Source organism: Thalassophryne amazonica, chromosome 10, assembly GCF_902500255.1.
Source record: "Thalassophryne amazonica chromosome 10, fThaAma1.1, whole genome shotgun sequence".
Classification (NCBI taxonomy): domain Eukaryota; kingdom Metazoa; phylum Chordata; class Actinopteri; order Batrachoidiformes; family Batrachoididae; genus Thalassophryne; species Thalassophryne amazonica.
In genome coordinates this window covers 87,489,409-87,506,981 of record NC_047112.1, presented here as the reverse complement: position 1 = coordinate 87,506,981, position 17,573 = coordinate 87,489,409, and the positions used below count along the sequence as shown (strand labels likewise).

General features: G+C 40.6%; 1 protein-coding gene and 1 long non-coding RNA gene across 9 annotated transcripts in view; one reads left to right on the top strand and one right to left on the bottom strand.

Annotated features, from left to right (window-relative positions):
- The window catches only part of dab1a (DAB adaptor protein 1a), a 929,000-nt gene that overhangs the window by 108,914 nt on the left and 802,513 nt on the right, over nt 1-17,573 (bottom strand). For all 8 annotated transcript variants that reach the window (XR_004563183.1, XM_034180437.1, XM_034180436.1 and 5 more), the window contains 2 exons: nt 11,740-11,879; nt 1,642-1,740 (listed from right to left, as the gene is read on the bottom strand). Coding sequence is in view for 7 of the 8 variants with exons in the window: in XM_034180437.1 (XP_034036328.1) it covers nt 1,642-1,740; nt 11,740-11,879 (239 nt within the window). In the remaining variant the exon portion in view is untranslated. The remainder of the gene's footprint in view (nt 1-1,641; nt 1,741-11,739; nt 11,880-17,573) is intronic.
- On the top strand, nt 887-12,732 carry LOC117519142. The gene is made up of 3 exons (XR_004563187.1): nt 887-898; nt 5,562-5,571; nt 12,607-12,732. It is a non-coding gene; the product is annotated as an uncharacterized LOC117519142 (long non-coding RNA).

The following is a 17,573-nucleotide window of genomic DNA, read 5'->3' as shown; positions in this document are numbered from 1 at the left end:
ACCTCCAAAATTCAGTGGAGTCTTTCATTGCCTGATATCTACCTGTGGTGCAAATTTGGTTGAGAATCTGTGAAGCAGTTTTGATGTAATCCTTAAAAGCCTATATAAAGTGAAATCTTGATCCAGAATCTGGATCCGGATCACCTCCAAAATTTAATGGAGTCTTCCATGGTGAAAATCTGGTGAAAATTCATTAAGTAGTTTTCATAATCCTCAAAATCCAACAAAGTGAAGAGCAGAAACTGAAATCCTAATCCAGAACCCGGATCCGGATCACCTCCAAAATTCAGTGGAGTCTTTCATTGCCTGATATCTACCTGTGGTGCAAATTTGGTTGGGAATCTGTGAAGCTGTTTTGATGTAATCCTTAAAAGCCTAAATAAAGTGAAATCCTGATCCAGAATCTGGATCCGGATCACCTCCAAAATTTAATGGTCTTCCATGGTGAAAATCTGGTGAAAATCCATTAAGTAGTTTTCATAATCCTCAAAATCCAACAACGTGAAGAGTAGAAACTGAAATCCTAATCCATAATCTGGATCCGGATGACCTCCAAAATTCAGTGAAGTCTTTCATTGCCTGATATCTACCTATGGTGCAAATTTGGTTGAGAATCTGTTAAGCAGTTCTGATGTAATCCTTAAAAGCCTATATAAAGTGAAATCCTGATCCAGAATCTGGATCCGGATCACCTCCAAAATGTAATGGTCTTCCATGGTGAAAATCTGGTGAAAATCCATTAAGTAGTTTTCATAATCCTCAAAATCCAACAAAGTGAAGAGTAGAAACTGAAATCCTAATCCAGAATTTGGATCCGGATGACCTCCAAAATTCAGTGAAGTCTTTCATTGCCTGATATCTACCTGTGGTGCAAATTTGGTTGGGAATCTGTGAAACAGTTTTGACGTAACCCTTAAAAGCCTATATAAAGTGAAATCCTGATCCAGAATCCGGATCCGGATCACCTCCGAAATTCAGTGGAGTCTTTCATTGCCTGATATCTACCTGTGGTGCGAATTTGGTTGAGAATCTGTGAAGCAGTTTTGACGTAATCCTTAAAAGCCTATATAAAGTGAAATCTTGATCCAGAATCCGGATCCGGATCACCTCCAAAATTTAATGGAGTCTTCCATGGTGAAAATTTCCGTGCAGTAGTTTTGACTTAATCCTGCTAACAGACAGACAGATAATTAAATGAACACAGATGATTTTATTATGTCCTTGGCGGATGTAATAAGAAGGGAACTCCGATGGAGTAAAGAAAGCAGCGACAGCAAAGTCAGGATAGATCCAGTTGTTAAACCAGAATGGCAGCTGTGCACAATGGAAAGTGTATAATCCTTGACCATAATATAAAACCGGTGTTGCCGCTGTGTGGATACAAACAGACAATGTGGTTCGTCATGTTCACTCATCTATTGACGTCTTGTTCTCAGGGTTTCAATTAGGAGATCCTGATTTCCCCAGGGGAAGACGATGCATATTACCAGAGAAAACACACACGTACACACACACACACACACACACACACACACACACACACACACACACACACACACACACACACACACACACACACACACACACACACACACACACACACACACACACACACACACACACAGGCATTTTTCAGCTTACCCCTGACTTCTCATCAAAGATCTTGATCCCTCCAAAGGAAACGGTCAGAAACACCTTCTGTTTGTGTTCTCCTTTAGAACGAGCTGCTGCAGCGAAACCCTGAGAAAACACAGGTGGAGATGTAACAGCAAAGCCGCAGGAGCACGTGCACAGTGTGTCATACCTGCTGCACTAAAGGCCACCATCAGGACGGATTAATACTTTTGTTCACTTTTTAGTGTGTGTAAAAGCGTCCCAGATGAAGGACGATTTAGCCTGCATATGCCAATGTATGAAACATATACCAAATATGCTGGCGTACGCACGGAGCCCTTGAAGTGTCATTGCAAAATGTTTTGCATGTGGAGAGAACGTGCACACGTTTTGTTATACTGTGCGCTTGTTTTATTATACATTGTGTGCACAAACGTGCATTCAATATTGTCGTGACACATAAATGTTGGCTATTAGCCAACAAACCAGCAGACAGTGTCATACATTTCCCCTTTAGAAATGGATCTGGTCAGAGTGTATCATCATGGTTTGGGCGCACAAGGACATACAGAGAACTCCAGCTACCCAGCATGGCATCATCTGGAGTTTAAGCACATTAAAAAGGATGCTGAGGGAGAAGCATCTCCCCGTCGTGAGGATGACAATTTTGGTCATATTATGAATTTCATTTTGAACGGAAGGAAAACGTGCGCATGTTTTATTAATTCAAGGTCTCAATTAAAAGAAAACGTTGGCACGTTTTATTAGTTTGAGGGCTCGATTAAAAGAAAACGTGTGCACATTTTATTAATTCAAGGGCTCGATGAAAGGAAAACGTGCGCACAAATGATCACGGCCAAGAAAACGTGTGCATGTTTTATTAATTTGAGAGCACATTTTATTAATTCGTGGGCTCAATTAAAGGAAAACGTGCGCAGAAATTATCATGGTCAGAAAAAAATATCACTTTAAGTGACCTCTCCCGGGTTCCGTACGTACATCTAATAAGTTATGAGTAAGTTAAGAGCATGTTGAAGCACGCTTGTATACGCCGTAGTAATGGTGAGTTTGTCTAAAAATATTGGGCATGCACAATATTTTGGGTGCATGCCAGCGTATGGGTCATACGTCCCACTTACGTGGGCCATATGTTGTAGGTGTAGGGTTCTTTTATCACAGTGAGATCTCCAAAAATAATTGGACAGGAAGCAGACCTCAAAGCTTAGATGTTGTATAGTAAAGAGTTGTTACATCGATACAGAGTTATCTCAGCGCTGGGATCTTGAACCGGTCACATGCAAACACCTGGAACAAAGAGCCCAGATTTTTCTCTTTCACTACCTTTTGTTCTTTCAGCCTAAGCCACCCCCATATGGGCGGTCCTTAACCTGGCTGAATCAGTGTCTGTGTGAGATGGCTGTAGTGAAAATAGGCGCTGTCTGTTCACGGTGCATTCATGGTTGTTATGGAAAAATCTTATAGCGTGTGTTTATGTATGTAGTGTAATGTCACACAATTAAAAACAGTGTTCATCATGCTGATCCTTTTTCCAAATAGACATGAATACTTTGGTTTTATCAATTAAACAAATATAAAACGATCAGATGGTTTTATCAATTAGGCAGCTAGCTGTAAAATGATCTGATAGTTTTACCAAATACAAGGACATTTTGTGCATCAGCGACTTTGAAAAGCAGTTAGGTTGAGATCAGATAGTTACAAGGACATTTTGGATGTGCGTCAGCCATTTTGTGTTACGCATCATGGAACACTCTTACATAGGAAGTTATGTGATACACATTTCTTGAAAGTTACTCATAAGTCGAAATACATTTACATGAATCATTAAGAAATTCAAAATTGTATGGTACTATATGGTAAACCTGTCTGGAGTAGGTAGTTCTCAAACACTGAGTGATTGTACAAGAAGACAAGTGAGGGAAGCCACCAAAACACTTATGACAATTCTGAAGAAGTTACAGGTTTCTGTGACTGTGATCAGAGAAACTGTGCAGAGTGCAACATTTGTCTGCTGTATACATGTAGTGGCGTGCTACAGATAGGGATTATCTTTAAAGGATGTGAAATTTCAAGTATCATTTGTCAGAAGGCACATGGGAGACTTGAACCTATACTGGATCTGTTTTCTTCGTAGCATTTCAGTCAGTATTTTCATGTCAGTATTTTGCAATTATTTGAAATGGTCACAAACCAACAACAAGAATAAAAAAGGCAGCATTCAATGTCATCAAGCGGGTTCTGTTCACATCTAAGTCAAGGTTAAACAACAACATAATACACGTGTCTTAAGCTGTCGATATGATGAGTGAATAAAATGTGGATAAAAAACACAAGTAGACAAAATCCACTGCTGTCAGTGTGCAGAATGTAGTAAAAAAAAAAAAAAAAATCAAGAAAAGTGAAACTTGTTTTAATTCCCATCTTATTTTTTGACAAAAATGTAAGTATCAAAAGACAAAGATGGGAGAGGTGAGAGATGAGGGGGAGACGAGGGAGGATCAGTGTTACAGACGAGGTGGAGATGTCACAGAAGAAGAGTTGATGGATTTTCCTGTCTGAATAAATGAGGAGGAGGGATGCTGGCTGATCAATGTGCTGTCTGTCCTCTCCTCATCCTTCTATTCCTCCACTAGAAAGAGTTTTCACTGCACATAAATAATACCTATTGGGAATTTTGTTCACTTGAATATCTTCTGTGACACTGTGATCCGATTTGTTAAAGCAGTCTCAGCCATGCTGATCAGTTCTGTCCTACTTCAGTGAGATGTTTGAATCTCACCCTATTTGGAATTAAGATGAATTATTATGAAAGTAATAGAAACGTGTTTTTTTGTCCGTTTGTCCATCTCTGTGGTTGGTGGACAGCAAACACGAGTGGTTTTGATCTTCAAACACAATGTAGAGCCATGCCGTGGATGAAAATGAAAGACTGTGTTTGTAATACAGCCCCCCCACCCCCCCATTACGCATACAACATTATTTGAAAGCCTGCTGCGTATATGAAATGTGCTATAGTCATAGCATGTATATATACTGGACAAACCCTGCTTGATGTCACCTACAGGTTTTATATAGAAACCCAGAAGGGCCTGAAGCCCAAAAATTGCTGCTCTGGGTGTTCCCATGTTGGCAGTGCTTACTGTGCCTATGTACATTACAACGAACCTATTGATGCCTTTACGGTGTCAAATCTCGTGCGGAATCATGTTCTTGCTGGGGAGGCCGAGATTTCGTTGTCAGTGTAAACAAATGTTTGTGGGTGGTGGAGTGGACAAGCAACATGCAACTTGTTTGCAAGATTGCATTGTTATGGAGGTGAGTTAAAAAATATATGTATTTAGGTGTTTAACTAAAAAAATCATGTTATCTATCTATCTATCTATCTATCTATCTATCTATCTATCTATCTATCTATCTATCTATCTATCTATCTATCTATCTATCTATCTATCTATCTATCTATCTATCTATCTATCTATCTATCTATCTATCTATCTATCTATCTATCTATCTATCTATCTAGCTGCTTATCAAATGTCCTTAAAAGCCATTTATTTATATTTTGGCCTGGAAAAAAGCATCCATTATTTTCCAGGTGTTTTTGTTAGCCCACCACCAAAAATGCCAAAGATATTAGATTCTAATCCAATTACATTTGTTCTGCAAATCTGATTGGTTAATCGTTTGAGATTTCAGACCATAAAATATTGCGTTGATGGTGGCAAAATATTCGAACGTTTCACATTTGATGTATTACTCCACACCCTGACCGCATTGCTGTGCAGATGTCAATAATGGCACTGTCAGCTGAGAGCGAGAGAAACTAGTGCAGTGACGATGCCAAAATGAGTGAATTTAATCTATCATACGAAAGTATTGATGTAGATTCTGACATAGAATTATTCAATGCAGTTGACGAAATAAAGAAATCTGTGGGTCTGCTCACAGAATTTCCAGTTTGGCATGAAGACGTTGCTATGGGAAGCCTTAACAACAGAAGAACAGTAAAATCCAGAATTAACGTCCGCAAATCATCAGACACAATGGGGTTATTCCCTAATTTATAGACATCCACCTGATGTAAAGCGTATTCCGCCATCCTAGGTTATTTTTGTTTAAGTGAGCAACCAACATAGATCACATTGATGTCACACTGCCTTCACTCTGATTGGCAGTCACTGTGTTGCGTCATTCAGTATTTGCATAAGATCAGTGGTGGGCACAGTTCCGATAATCCGATAACCGATAATTATTGAAGATAATATTTTCATCTTTTTAGATAACTTTAAAAACCATTATCGGACTAATTATCTTGCAATAAATTTTTGTCCAATAATTTTTAGACCGATAACGTGGTAAATAAAGCTGAACAGCTACAAATATTTATAAAACTTTAAATCAGTTGAGCAACCTACCTGTTAAATGTTTCGTAGCTGATGTGTAGTTCTACCCTCTGCAAAACAGAGAAGAGCTGCTTTAAGAAGAAACCGCTCTATCCTCTGCAGGCAAGTCATCCAGAGGCATACATTTTTAACTTATGGTTCAACTTTTAACCAAACTAATTTCAGACAAGTTATTTAAATTAATGTCATGTCTGAAGTTTTATGCAGTGAAAATATCAGATATATGTTTTAGTTTTAAAGTAATGCACTAATCTTTAAGGTTTTAGTGTGGATATATGCTGTGCCCAGCAGTGCATTATGGGTAGGATAGGGTAATCTCAGTACGTTCACAACATGAGAAATGCATTTGAAACACTCTGATCAGGCTCTACAGACAACAGCATTAAACTCTAGTGCCTAAAACTCTCATGAATATATTCTCTGGGTTTAAAGACATTGTTATTGTGTCTGCATTTATTAAATTCCATGCATTTTAAATGTAGCAGACACGGATTATCTGGAATTTTGTTTTGGCAAGTTTTCAAGGTCTCTACTGCCATCTACTGGCCAATAGTGTTCATTCGCCCTATTGACGTATCCCATAATCCCTTGCGTGCCAGAGAGTTGCTGCAGTCAACAACATATAGAGAATCAACACGATGACGTGATTTTCATCACGTTAATAAAAGACTGCTGCATAATACCCTGAAAACTTGCTAAACAATTATAACAAATAATCTGTGTCTGTTACGTTAAAAGTTCTATGTTATATTTTAACTTTGTACAAATGACAGAATTGACATTAATGGAGTTATTCTATCAGTATTCATTTTATTTATAAATCAAAACCATAACTCAGCATTGCTGTATTTTCCAAGACCTCCGCCTGACCGGAGCGTTGTAATTGGGTAGAGAGTTGGGCTTTGCGGCTGCTCTCAGCTTGCTTCTGTGCTGGAAGCCATGTAGTAAACAAGAGCTTCCAACAGGGGGCAAGATGTTCAAAGACAGAAGTGTGGGCTCATTGTTTGGGTCTGTTGTTGCTTTTTATACTACCAGAAGCGATCATGGTGTTAAAACTCAAATTCAGTTTGTTAGTAGTTGCAAATGTACTAGAGACAATACTGGAATTCATCAGTTATCTGTAACTTCCGATACATTTTTGGGTGGTTTATTGTTTTATCTTTATCAAAGATAACTTTTTAGTTATCTGGTTATCTGTTATCGAAGTTAATTTTTTGGTTATCTGTGCCCACCATTGCATAAGATAGACCTTTTGTGTATTTTGGTCCAGCTACCTGGCGGCATAGTGACCACTTGTCTCTTGTCACTGGAAAAAGCTCATTCTGATTAAAAATGAATGACAACTCAACGCTTTGCCCATTTCTTGTAGCTAATGTGACCAAGCGCTTAGAGGCACGTGAAGCACTTGCCACTGTTTGCCACAAACATGTCATACAATGCTACATGGTTACGACACTCACCACTCAACTTCACTCATTGCGTGGTCACCCCTTACGTCCCACACTGTCTGTCTGAGAGGGGCTGAAGAACATGTGCTGACATTGTGCCTGCACACATCAGACTACAAAACCTGGATGGCACTCCCCTGGCAAACAAGTGGTCTATCCCCAGGTTTCAAAAGTAACCAAGTGAAATGTGGGCATCCCCTTGTACTTTTCTTATACTGGTTTTCTGTTTCCTGTTTTTTCAGCTTTGTAAAAACTGCTAAAACCTTGTAACTGTTAGAATAGCCTAAACAGTTGGTCACCCCTCTGAGTCTGGTCTACCTGAGGTTTCTTCCTCAATATCATCAGATGGAGGTTTTCCTTACCCATGCCGCCTATGTACTTGCTCTAGGGGTTGATAAGGTTAAACCTTACTCGTGTGACGTGCCTTGAGGCAGCTTGTTGTGATTTGGCGCTATATAAAAGAAATAAACTGAAAATGAATTGTACTTCTCCAGTCAATGGGGTCTTCAACACTGAGGCATCTATGTACTGGATAATGAACATAGTAAAACACCACATGGCCAAACGTTGTAGCTGAAATTCCCTCACAATGCAAGTGATATTTCTCATCTGCATCTCCTGAAGTCACCAATTATTTGAGACAAAGTCATCACAGTGCTACCCAAGGATCCTCTGAAGACATCTAGTACCAAAGGCATCCCATCATTGCCTTTGGTCACTGTATAAAATCAATCAGACAGGAAAATATGAGCGCCTGCTAGTCATGCAAACCATGCCATCTACATTCAGTTTTCTGTGCTTGCTCATCATGTGTATAATGACACTGGCAATGTACTCTGAAGATTGTTTTTGGCATTTAAGCATCCAAAATGTCTTTAGAGATTTTCTTGTGAAGGGACAAGGGAAGAGACTATGCAATTGCCCTTGATTTAAAAAATAAAATATCTTTCCCTGTTTCGATGACCAGAAACAAACAGAAAGAGATGTTCCATAATGTTTAGTTCTATGGAGTCTGGTCCGAGGGGGAGAGAGAGGAAGACGCACAGCGCACACAATAAGGTGCTATTCTGCTCTTGTTGTTCAGATGCAGTATGAGGAGTGAAAATAGAGCAACATGAATCCACTGTGAAAATAAAATAGTGCCGAGCAGCAGGAGCTGCTTTGTGCATGTCAAAAAAGCCCACCTGATTATTTTTGACCAATACTTGTATACACACATCATATGTAGCTCTCTTTGTGCACCTTTCTCTCTGTTCTCTCGGCAGAATGCAGCATAATTATTCACCAGTTGATTTTTGCGTGTGTGTTTGTTTGGTTTTTCTACTTACCTACGCATGAATATGCTCAGTTACAGTGGGGTAAAGAAGTATTTAGTCAGCCCCTGATTGAGCAAGTTTTTTTTTTTCTCATTTTGTCTCTCATAGTTGAAGTGTACCAATGATGAAAATTACAGACCTCTCTCATCTTTCTAAGTAGGAGAACTTGCACAATCAGGGGCTGACTAAATACTTCTTTAACCCACTATATGTGTCAGTTTGTGTTGTTTAATGAAGCAGAAAGTGCATATCTGCAAGTGGCTGATTGAACTTTCTTTGTCACTTGTGGTCATTAACACATGCAAAATCCACAAGTACATACTGCTGCCTACATAATGTTACCACCCACCTTGTGCATAATCATTCTTAGTAAATCACTTGCAAAAAGTTGCCCATCCCAACATGCAAAACTTGGAAAGCCCACGGAATTAAACACTTATGTATATGGGATCTTAGTAGATCAGGCCCAGAGTGTCATGTGGTCAGTCTCCTTAAGATTAGGGGGGGTGTTATTTCAAAAAAATTGGAAATCTATAAATGTTTGCATGGAATATGGAAATATACATGGAATAAACCATAGCAGGATAAATTTTGGGTCATTTGGTTCCAAAAACCCATATGGACGGAGCCTGTTGTGTGGGCCGCTGAAGAGGAGGTACTGCTGGCTCACCACCACCGGATGGCGCCCTGCTTGGAGTGCGGGCTTCAAGCACAAGAGGGCGCCAGAACCACTGGGAGCGACAACCGTCAATCATCCTCAACACCAGCTGTCACTCATTCATCTCATCATCATCATCACCATAAAGGCCGGGCGGCGACTCCACCTCCTCGCCGAGAAATCTCCTACGATTCAAGGTAAACCTCTTGCTGTAATTATTGCGAATAATAATCTGATCTGTTTTGCAGCTGTTTTCCTGGTGATATTCCTTATCTGGAATTTTTGGTGTTTTGGTGTGACTGCGACGGCTTCGCCTCACATCCCAAAACCAATAAGTGGTAAATCGGAGCTGCACGTGTGTATGATTGGAGGTGGAGGTTCTCCCTCCAAGAAGAATCATTAATCAAGGTTGCTGGGTGTGAGGATTCACACTCACCACCTTCTGTTTCTGTCTGCCAGCAGTACCAGGGCCGACAACGGAGGACAGAGACCACCTGGGGACTCAGGGCTTGGCGGCTTCGGTGTTCTTCAGGCCGTTGGTGGTAGAAGCGGTGTGGGTCCCGGCTCTTCGTCCATCCGAGGTCTCCTATCTTCAAGCCTGCCCGCAGTCCTCTTGTGTATGATTGGCAGTACCCTTGTTTATATTACGTTGTGTTCTTGTGCAACATTAAATTGTTACTCCTTCCCTTATCCATTGTCCGTTCATTAGCGCCCCCTGTTGTGGGTCCGTGTTACGACACCTTCCCAACAGAGCCAGTGAAGATATCAGGTTCAAAAATATCTTGAGAACCGAGACTTGAAATTTGGCTCCAAATGTTGCTTGACCCAAGTTTCTATTCAACTTCTATAGTAACAATAAGCGTATCTGGTGTTTTTGAAGAGTAATTGGCAAAAGAACTAATTTCAGTACATATGTTACAATCAATTGTAACAAACAAAATCTATGTAGTTTTTATTTAAGGAACATCAGTTGAGTATAATCACCACATGTAAAGAATGACATGGCCACAATAAACTAATTATAAGCAACAGAGTGGTTTTCTACCTCAACAGCACATATACGACACATGCGTTACTTGAAATTTTCAAGCGCTCCTGCTATGGTTTATTCCATGTATATTTCCATATTCCATGCAAACATTTATAGATTTCCAAATTTTTTGAAATAACACCCCTCCCTATTAAGATCTGGCACACATCTTTACCACTGCATTGCTGGTAGCTCTGTGGGTTAGATGTTACATGCCCCAATATGTGCACCAGGAGATTTGATTTCAAGTGTGTGCTTCAGGCTACTCATCTATGTCCTTGGACAAGACATTTCATCTGTAATGTCCCAGTCCACTCAGCTGTAAATGCACACTGGCCTTGACTGGAGAAGTAACGTGTGATGGACTGCCATCCTGACAAGGGGGAGCCATTGACTCTCATTCGTTTTGCGCTACGGTATCCAATAACCACCGGTCCACTGGGTTTCAGAGCCTGTAGGGGACTTACTTCTTCTTCATTACCTCTATGTTGGCCCATGCATACTTCATTTTCATCATGATCTTACCAAAACCTCAAAAGTTATTGGGATTAAAATCAAATTTTTTTCTTTCCACACATCTTCACATCAGCCTGAGGCAGTAAAAACCTTGTTTCTCCTACAATTTAATAAAACCTGGTCAATCAATAGCATGTTATTAATAAAAGGGAAAATTTTTTTATCATTATCCTTTCATCTATCACCGAAATTATTCACCTCTCACATATACCTTCTCTCTATGCTAAATGCCCCATCTGTCTACCTCCGCCTCTAATTGTCCCTGAGCTTGCAAATGAGTCATTCACAACGTTCCTTTTCTCATCCATATGGCTAAACCCCCTCATCTCCTCCTGCACTGATCATCTTCGTACCCATAAAATATATCATCGGCCCTTTTTTTGTCTTCTTCCGCAATTTTCTTCTGGTGATTTACATCGAAATTAGAAGACAAAGTATGGACGCAAAAAGTGAAGATTTAAAAAGTTGAACTTCAGAATATGCACGGACTGTTTCACGGTCATTAACTGTGTTGGCTGCTGATGTTCAGTCATTTTTGCGGGTCATTAAGCTTAATGCTGCCTTATAGGCAATCACGTTGCTTTATTTCACTCCACTTCGACTTAATTCTAGCTTCTGTTTTAAAGTTATAGTGCAAAGATGCATTGCGCTGCTTTAATAAGCAAACAAGACCAAAAAAAAGTAGTGTAAAAAAACAAACACACATACGTACACACAGAGAAATAGTCCTTACCTTGAGCTTCATCATTGAGTCCTGGCACAGTTTATCTCCACGGGCGGCAGTGACCTCGTCCAGGCCGATGAGCTTAGCCTTGTAGCGAACGCCATCCCCCCTGAAACGCCTGATGAGAGTCGCCTCGCTGCGGTCCTGCCCTGAAGACACACACACACATGTGCTGCAGTCCACAGTACATCTTCCAGTCAAGGACCTCTATCCTACCTCAGACCAGGTCTATTACTTCTGGCTCATGAATCACAGAGGCCACAAAAGACTTGATAACTAATCTTAAAGAGAAAAGAAGAAGAAACAGCCGTGGTGTTGGCGAAAGTCAGCGGTGAAAGCAACACCTTGTTATGTCGCTACATTACGTCAGAGACATGCAAATATGGAACAGTGGCGCCATACAATCGGCAGTGGTCAATATCCCGCAATGCCGGAATCAATATTGTTCAACGGGATTAAAGCCGACAGAGTGACTGCTCTCCTCTCTGCCTGCTTCGCCTGTAAAATAATGGCATGACATTTTCGTCTTATCTCCCACAGTCCTCCCTCTCTCTCACCCTCCATTGTGTGTAAGATTGTCACCATTGTCCGCACGTATTAGCCAGTGTCGGCACTGCCGCACATGTGTTGACCTTGCCCTCCTTCGGGAAGTCTCTATGTTATCTCCTGAAGTGACTACAACACTCCTCGTCGGCGACACAATGCAGAGAGGACTGAGAGAGAACAGCCGCTCGCGAGGCTCAACTCCCTTTCTCTTCTGTCACATTCTCCCTCCCATTGTGATTCTCCATCTTTGGCCTGCAGTGCGCGAGCATTTTGTCAACTTCTATCATACATGTGCACGCGCCTCCGGGTGTGTATGTGTACGCAAGAAAGTGAGACGCAGAGGATGATGATAATGCAGCATGTTCAGATAATATATTGAGGCATTAATTCTGTACTCCATAACAGCACTGAAGGTCACGGGAGTGATGGAGAGATCCCACTCCTCCTCTCCTTGTTCGACCACACTCCCTCCATACACATGAAGTCACTGAAACGCTGACTCAAAGTGAGAGCACTTTTGAATCATCAAAAATTGGTCACTCTTGAAAATTGGTCAAAGACAAGAAAAAGCACAACAGCATTGACACAACTGGTTTCTCATAGTTGGTTGGGTCTCGAGTTAATATGGTTTTAGAAAAAAAGGAACGATCAGGTCACGTCTGGAAGCCCATGCACAATGTCACAGTATACACTAGGGTTGGGTATTGAACACCGGTTCCTGTTAAGAATCGATAAGAAATGATTCGATCCACCGACATCAATAGCCTTTTTGCTTAACAATTCCCTTATCGGTCCTTCAGTTCATATTACGCCGGAGCGACCGTTGTTTTTGAGGGTGTGTATTAAAAAAAAAAGATAATTTCTCTACATTGACTGCAGACCCGCTGCAAAAACAGCGGGTCTGCAGTCAACCTGAGTGAGTGGGTCACCCACTCACTCAATCAGTGACTGACTAAGTGAGTGGGTGACTGACTCAGTGACTGACTGAGTGAGTGACTGACTGAGTGGGTGACTGACTGAGTAACGGACTGAATGGGTGACTGACTGACTCTGACTCTGAGTGACTGACTCTGATCCACTGACAGTCAGTCAGTGGATGACTGACTGACTGAGTGAGTGGGTGGGTGACTGACTTACTGAGTGACTGACTGAGTGAGTGGGTGACTTAGTGGATGACTGACTGAGTGGGTGACTGACTGAGTGAGTGAGTGACTGACTGAGTGGGTGACTGACTGACTGACCGAGTGGATGACTGACTGACTGAGTGGATGACTGACTGAGTGGGTGACTGACTTACTGAGTGACTGACTGACTGAGTGACTGATTGGGTGACTGACTGAGTGAGTGACTGACTGACTGAGTGGATGACTGACTGACTGACTGACTGAGTGAGTGAGTGGGTGACTGACTGACTGACTGACTGACTGACTGAGTGGGTGACTGACTGAGTGACTGACTGGCTGAGTGACTGACTGAGTGAGTGGGTGACTCCCTGCACATAGTGATGTCTCGCCCACTGGTGCCGTGGCAAAATTGGGCACAATGACTCAAAGGAAGGAAAACCAATTTACTCAGATCTCTGTTGATAAAACATGAAAACACACATTTGTGTGGCTGAACTCATTCCTCTCACTTACTGAACACACGTATGCATGCACGCACGCACGCACAGAGTTGTAGCCTAATTTGGTGTGGAGTCAATCATGAATGTGCGCCTCAGAATCTCAAAGTCCTCAGGAAACAAAAGCGCTGAACAACATCTGTCCTTATTTTTGGAGAGACAACAGCACTACGTCTCTATTGTGTCACGTCTCTGCTGGGTTGAGATCAGAGTGAGTGATTAAACCAGCAGAGGATTGCTCCGTTCAGCACTGAGACGTTTGAAGGCATTTAAATATTGCCTTCATTAAACTTAAAGCAGTCCCATCACACGGGCGTAAAAGTGAGCACACAAATAAACAAACACCAAACATCCCAGCATCCCCTCCCACTGCATCTGTTACATGAATTACAGCCACCACTGCTCTGCAGTCAAAAACAAATGTAAATCAGGAGATGAACTATGCATCAGTATACACAATTACTTCATAAGTCACACTGAAAAGTTTCTAGATTGTGTCTATGTTTAAAGGATACTGCTATCTGTCCAAACATTCCAAAAAATATCTTATAATATGTAATATGAGGATGTGAGAAGAGAATTTAGTCGCCTGTGTCCAGGAAAGGCTGCGGGTCCTGATGACCTCAGCCCCAGAGTGCTGAAGGGATGTCCTATCCAGCTGTCTGGGATTTTCTAGCACATCTTCAACTTGAGCCTGAGCCAGATGGTTGTACCTGAGCAGTGGGAAACCTCATGTCTGGTCCCTGTGCCCAAGAAGAAGAACCCCAACACACTTAATGACGACAGACATGTGGCCCTAACATCGCATGTTATGAAGTCACTTGAGAGGCAAAATAATTTCCTTAAGGTTAAATAAAGTTGATCTTATCTTTAAAAAAAAGACTTCGATAATTTATCTTTTTTTCCCTAGAAATAGGGAAAAAAACACTTTTGAGGCTTCTACTTGGTATACTTGTACTATGCTTGGACTTAGAACATGCAGATTCTTCCAGGGTAATGTATGACCTGGCACCTCCAATCTCACAAAAAATACTGTTACCTCATCAGATGTAGCTGCTTACAGAAATACATTTTGACAGCTTAATGCTCTCTATATGTAACACACCTAAATAGAGCCTTCTCATTTCATTGGTGGATTGCATGAAACTGTGGTGTTGATTATTTATCCCATTGTTGTACAGCCTTTGGGTTTTTACCCAAGGCCAAAACATGGCCATCAGGTATTGCGAAGACTTCGTGTCTGTCTGTCCGTCCATCTGTCTGTCTGTCTGTGCTCAGCATAACTCCAATCCTTTGACTCCCAGGGTCTTGAAATTCACAGTGAGCATTCTTGGGACACAGACTTTGGACAAGTTCAAAGATGGCTAAGCTTAACCTATTTTAAGTGGTCAAAAGGTTCTTCTTTCTACACACTTTAATTGGTTATATGGTCACATGGACAAGGGTACCTTTGTATTGCATTCTATATTTTAAGATTTAAGTAAAAAAAATAATTTATGTATTAGCCTTTAAATAGGTGAGTCACAATATGATATTGTCAATATGATCAAAATTTGTATTTGTCTAGAAAGAAATAATAAATCATTCCCCTTAAGAGGAAAATTTCAAACAAACAAACAAACAAATGAGCTTGAATTGCCTACGCCAGTGACCCATACAGTTTATGATTAAAACATCATGGATTATGTGGGCAGCTTCCCCTGACTTGCACAAGCGATGCTGGGAAGCACATGGAGTAGAGATGCATGGTGACATCAGCTGGCTGATTTTCTGAACAAAATAATCCAAAATGGCTGAAAATGCTCAGAAATGGCTTATTTCTGTATAAGTCTAATATGATTCTCATATTAACAATAAATAAACACTTCCAAACCTAAAAAGGCTGTTTTTGTAAGCAGATAACATCTCTGAAGTGATTTACAAGACATCTTATGGATGTTAGCATGCAGGCTATGTGCACATGCATCACGCAGGCTCAAAACCTTCAAAACCTTATGCATGTGCACATGTACTTCCTCCTGAAGATGGCATAAAAAAAGGAAAAAAAAATATCCGTTATGGAATTCCCCCCAGGTAAATATGTGCTCTTTATTAAAACAGGGATTAAAGCAAAAATAAATAAATAAATTAATTAATTAATTAGTTAATAATAACAATAATAATCTTCTGACTGAATTTCTTTTTTCATGGCCAAATCATAAGCTGTTCACATCTACCTTTTTATAGAAACCCTTTTGCGATCGCATCCTAGGATTTAAGGTAAAACAAGGCGGAGACGGCTACGAAAACAGTAAATTGTTCTCCTGCTGAACAAGATTATATTTCACTCACTAACCATTGCCGCTGTTTTCTTTTCTAGAGCTTTTATTTCATTCAACACCAATTAAAATCTATTAGGCTATATAACAGAAACTTTTTGCAAGACTTTTTGTGAGCTTTTTTTGTCACTTACTCTGATGACTTGTACTGAATGGAATTGCCAGGGCTGCACAGTCCAGACAGTAGCTGCTGGGAGCCTTAACCAGATGGCTTTTGCACATTTTCACCTTTTCTTTGCCTTTATCCCAAATTGATATGACAACCTATTTTTTGTTTGTTTGATAAGATTCCTAACCCCAAGAGCAGCTGATCAGTGAAGCTGCAGCTCCTAGTCAACGGTCTAATAAGGATTCCCCCCCCCCCCCCACCCCCCGGCTCCTTAATTAAAATTCTTATCGGATCTCCATTGATCTGATATATGACCTTTTGGCAGCCCAACTGACAGAAATCCACTGTAGTTATGCAGAACTTTAATGTCTGTTAAAGCTATAATTTTACAACAAATTACAAAAATAAACCAACATTAAAATGCTTGAATTTCAGTAGAAAGTAAATTTTGGCTTTACAGCTTTAAGAAAAATAGTCCACTGTGTGACTGATTTTTTTTTTTTTTTTTTTTTTTTTTTTTTGCGCAAGTTGAACGACTCCACAAATTTTCATAAAAATGCACCCATGATACAAGGAAGCTATCTGGAATGTGACTTCACCTATGGAGAAGAAGCAATGCAAATACTTTTTCATTTGCCTAATTTTGAGTAAAATATTAAACAGCATGCGAGCGGAGCAGAAAAATGAGAATTTTCACTCATCGCTCACAGAAGTGTACGATCACCTCAGTCACTCGCAGCCAATATTTGCTGCTCAGTCTTTCCAAATCATTGATCGCTGATAATGGCTTTTATTCCACATTCAGTATCTTCTGTGGCCATTTTTGTGGACATGATTTTACAGGTTCATTTGTGCTTTTGTGTGTGTGTGCGCGCACATGCACACATTGTTTATCCTTCACTGGCTCATTTAGCTGGTTTGGGTGTCCCCTGGCAGCACACCTCATGTCAAACATTTGATTTTCTTTATGAAGTAGTGAACATTATAAGTGGAGCTGGGATACGAGGGCTGTCAATAAAGTATAGGTCCTTTTTATTTTTTTCAAAAACTATATGGATTTCATTCATATGTTTTTACGTCAGACATGCTTGAACCCTCGTGCGCATGCGTGAGTTTTTCCACGCCTGTCGGTGACGTCATTCGCCTGTGAGCACTCCTTGTGGGAGGAGTCGTCCAGCCCCTCGTCGGAATTCCTTTGTCTGAGAAGTTGCTGAGAGACTGGCGCTTTGTTTGATCAAAATATTTTCTA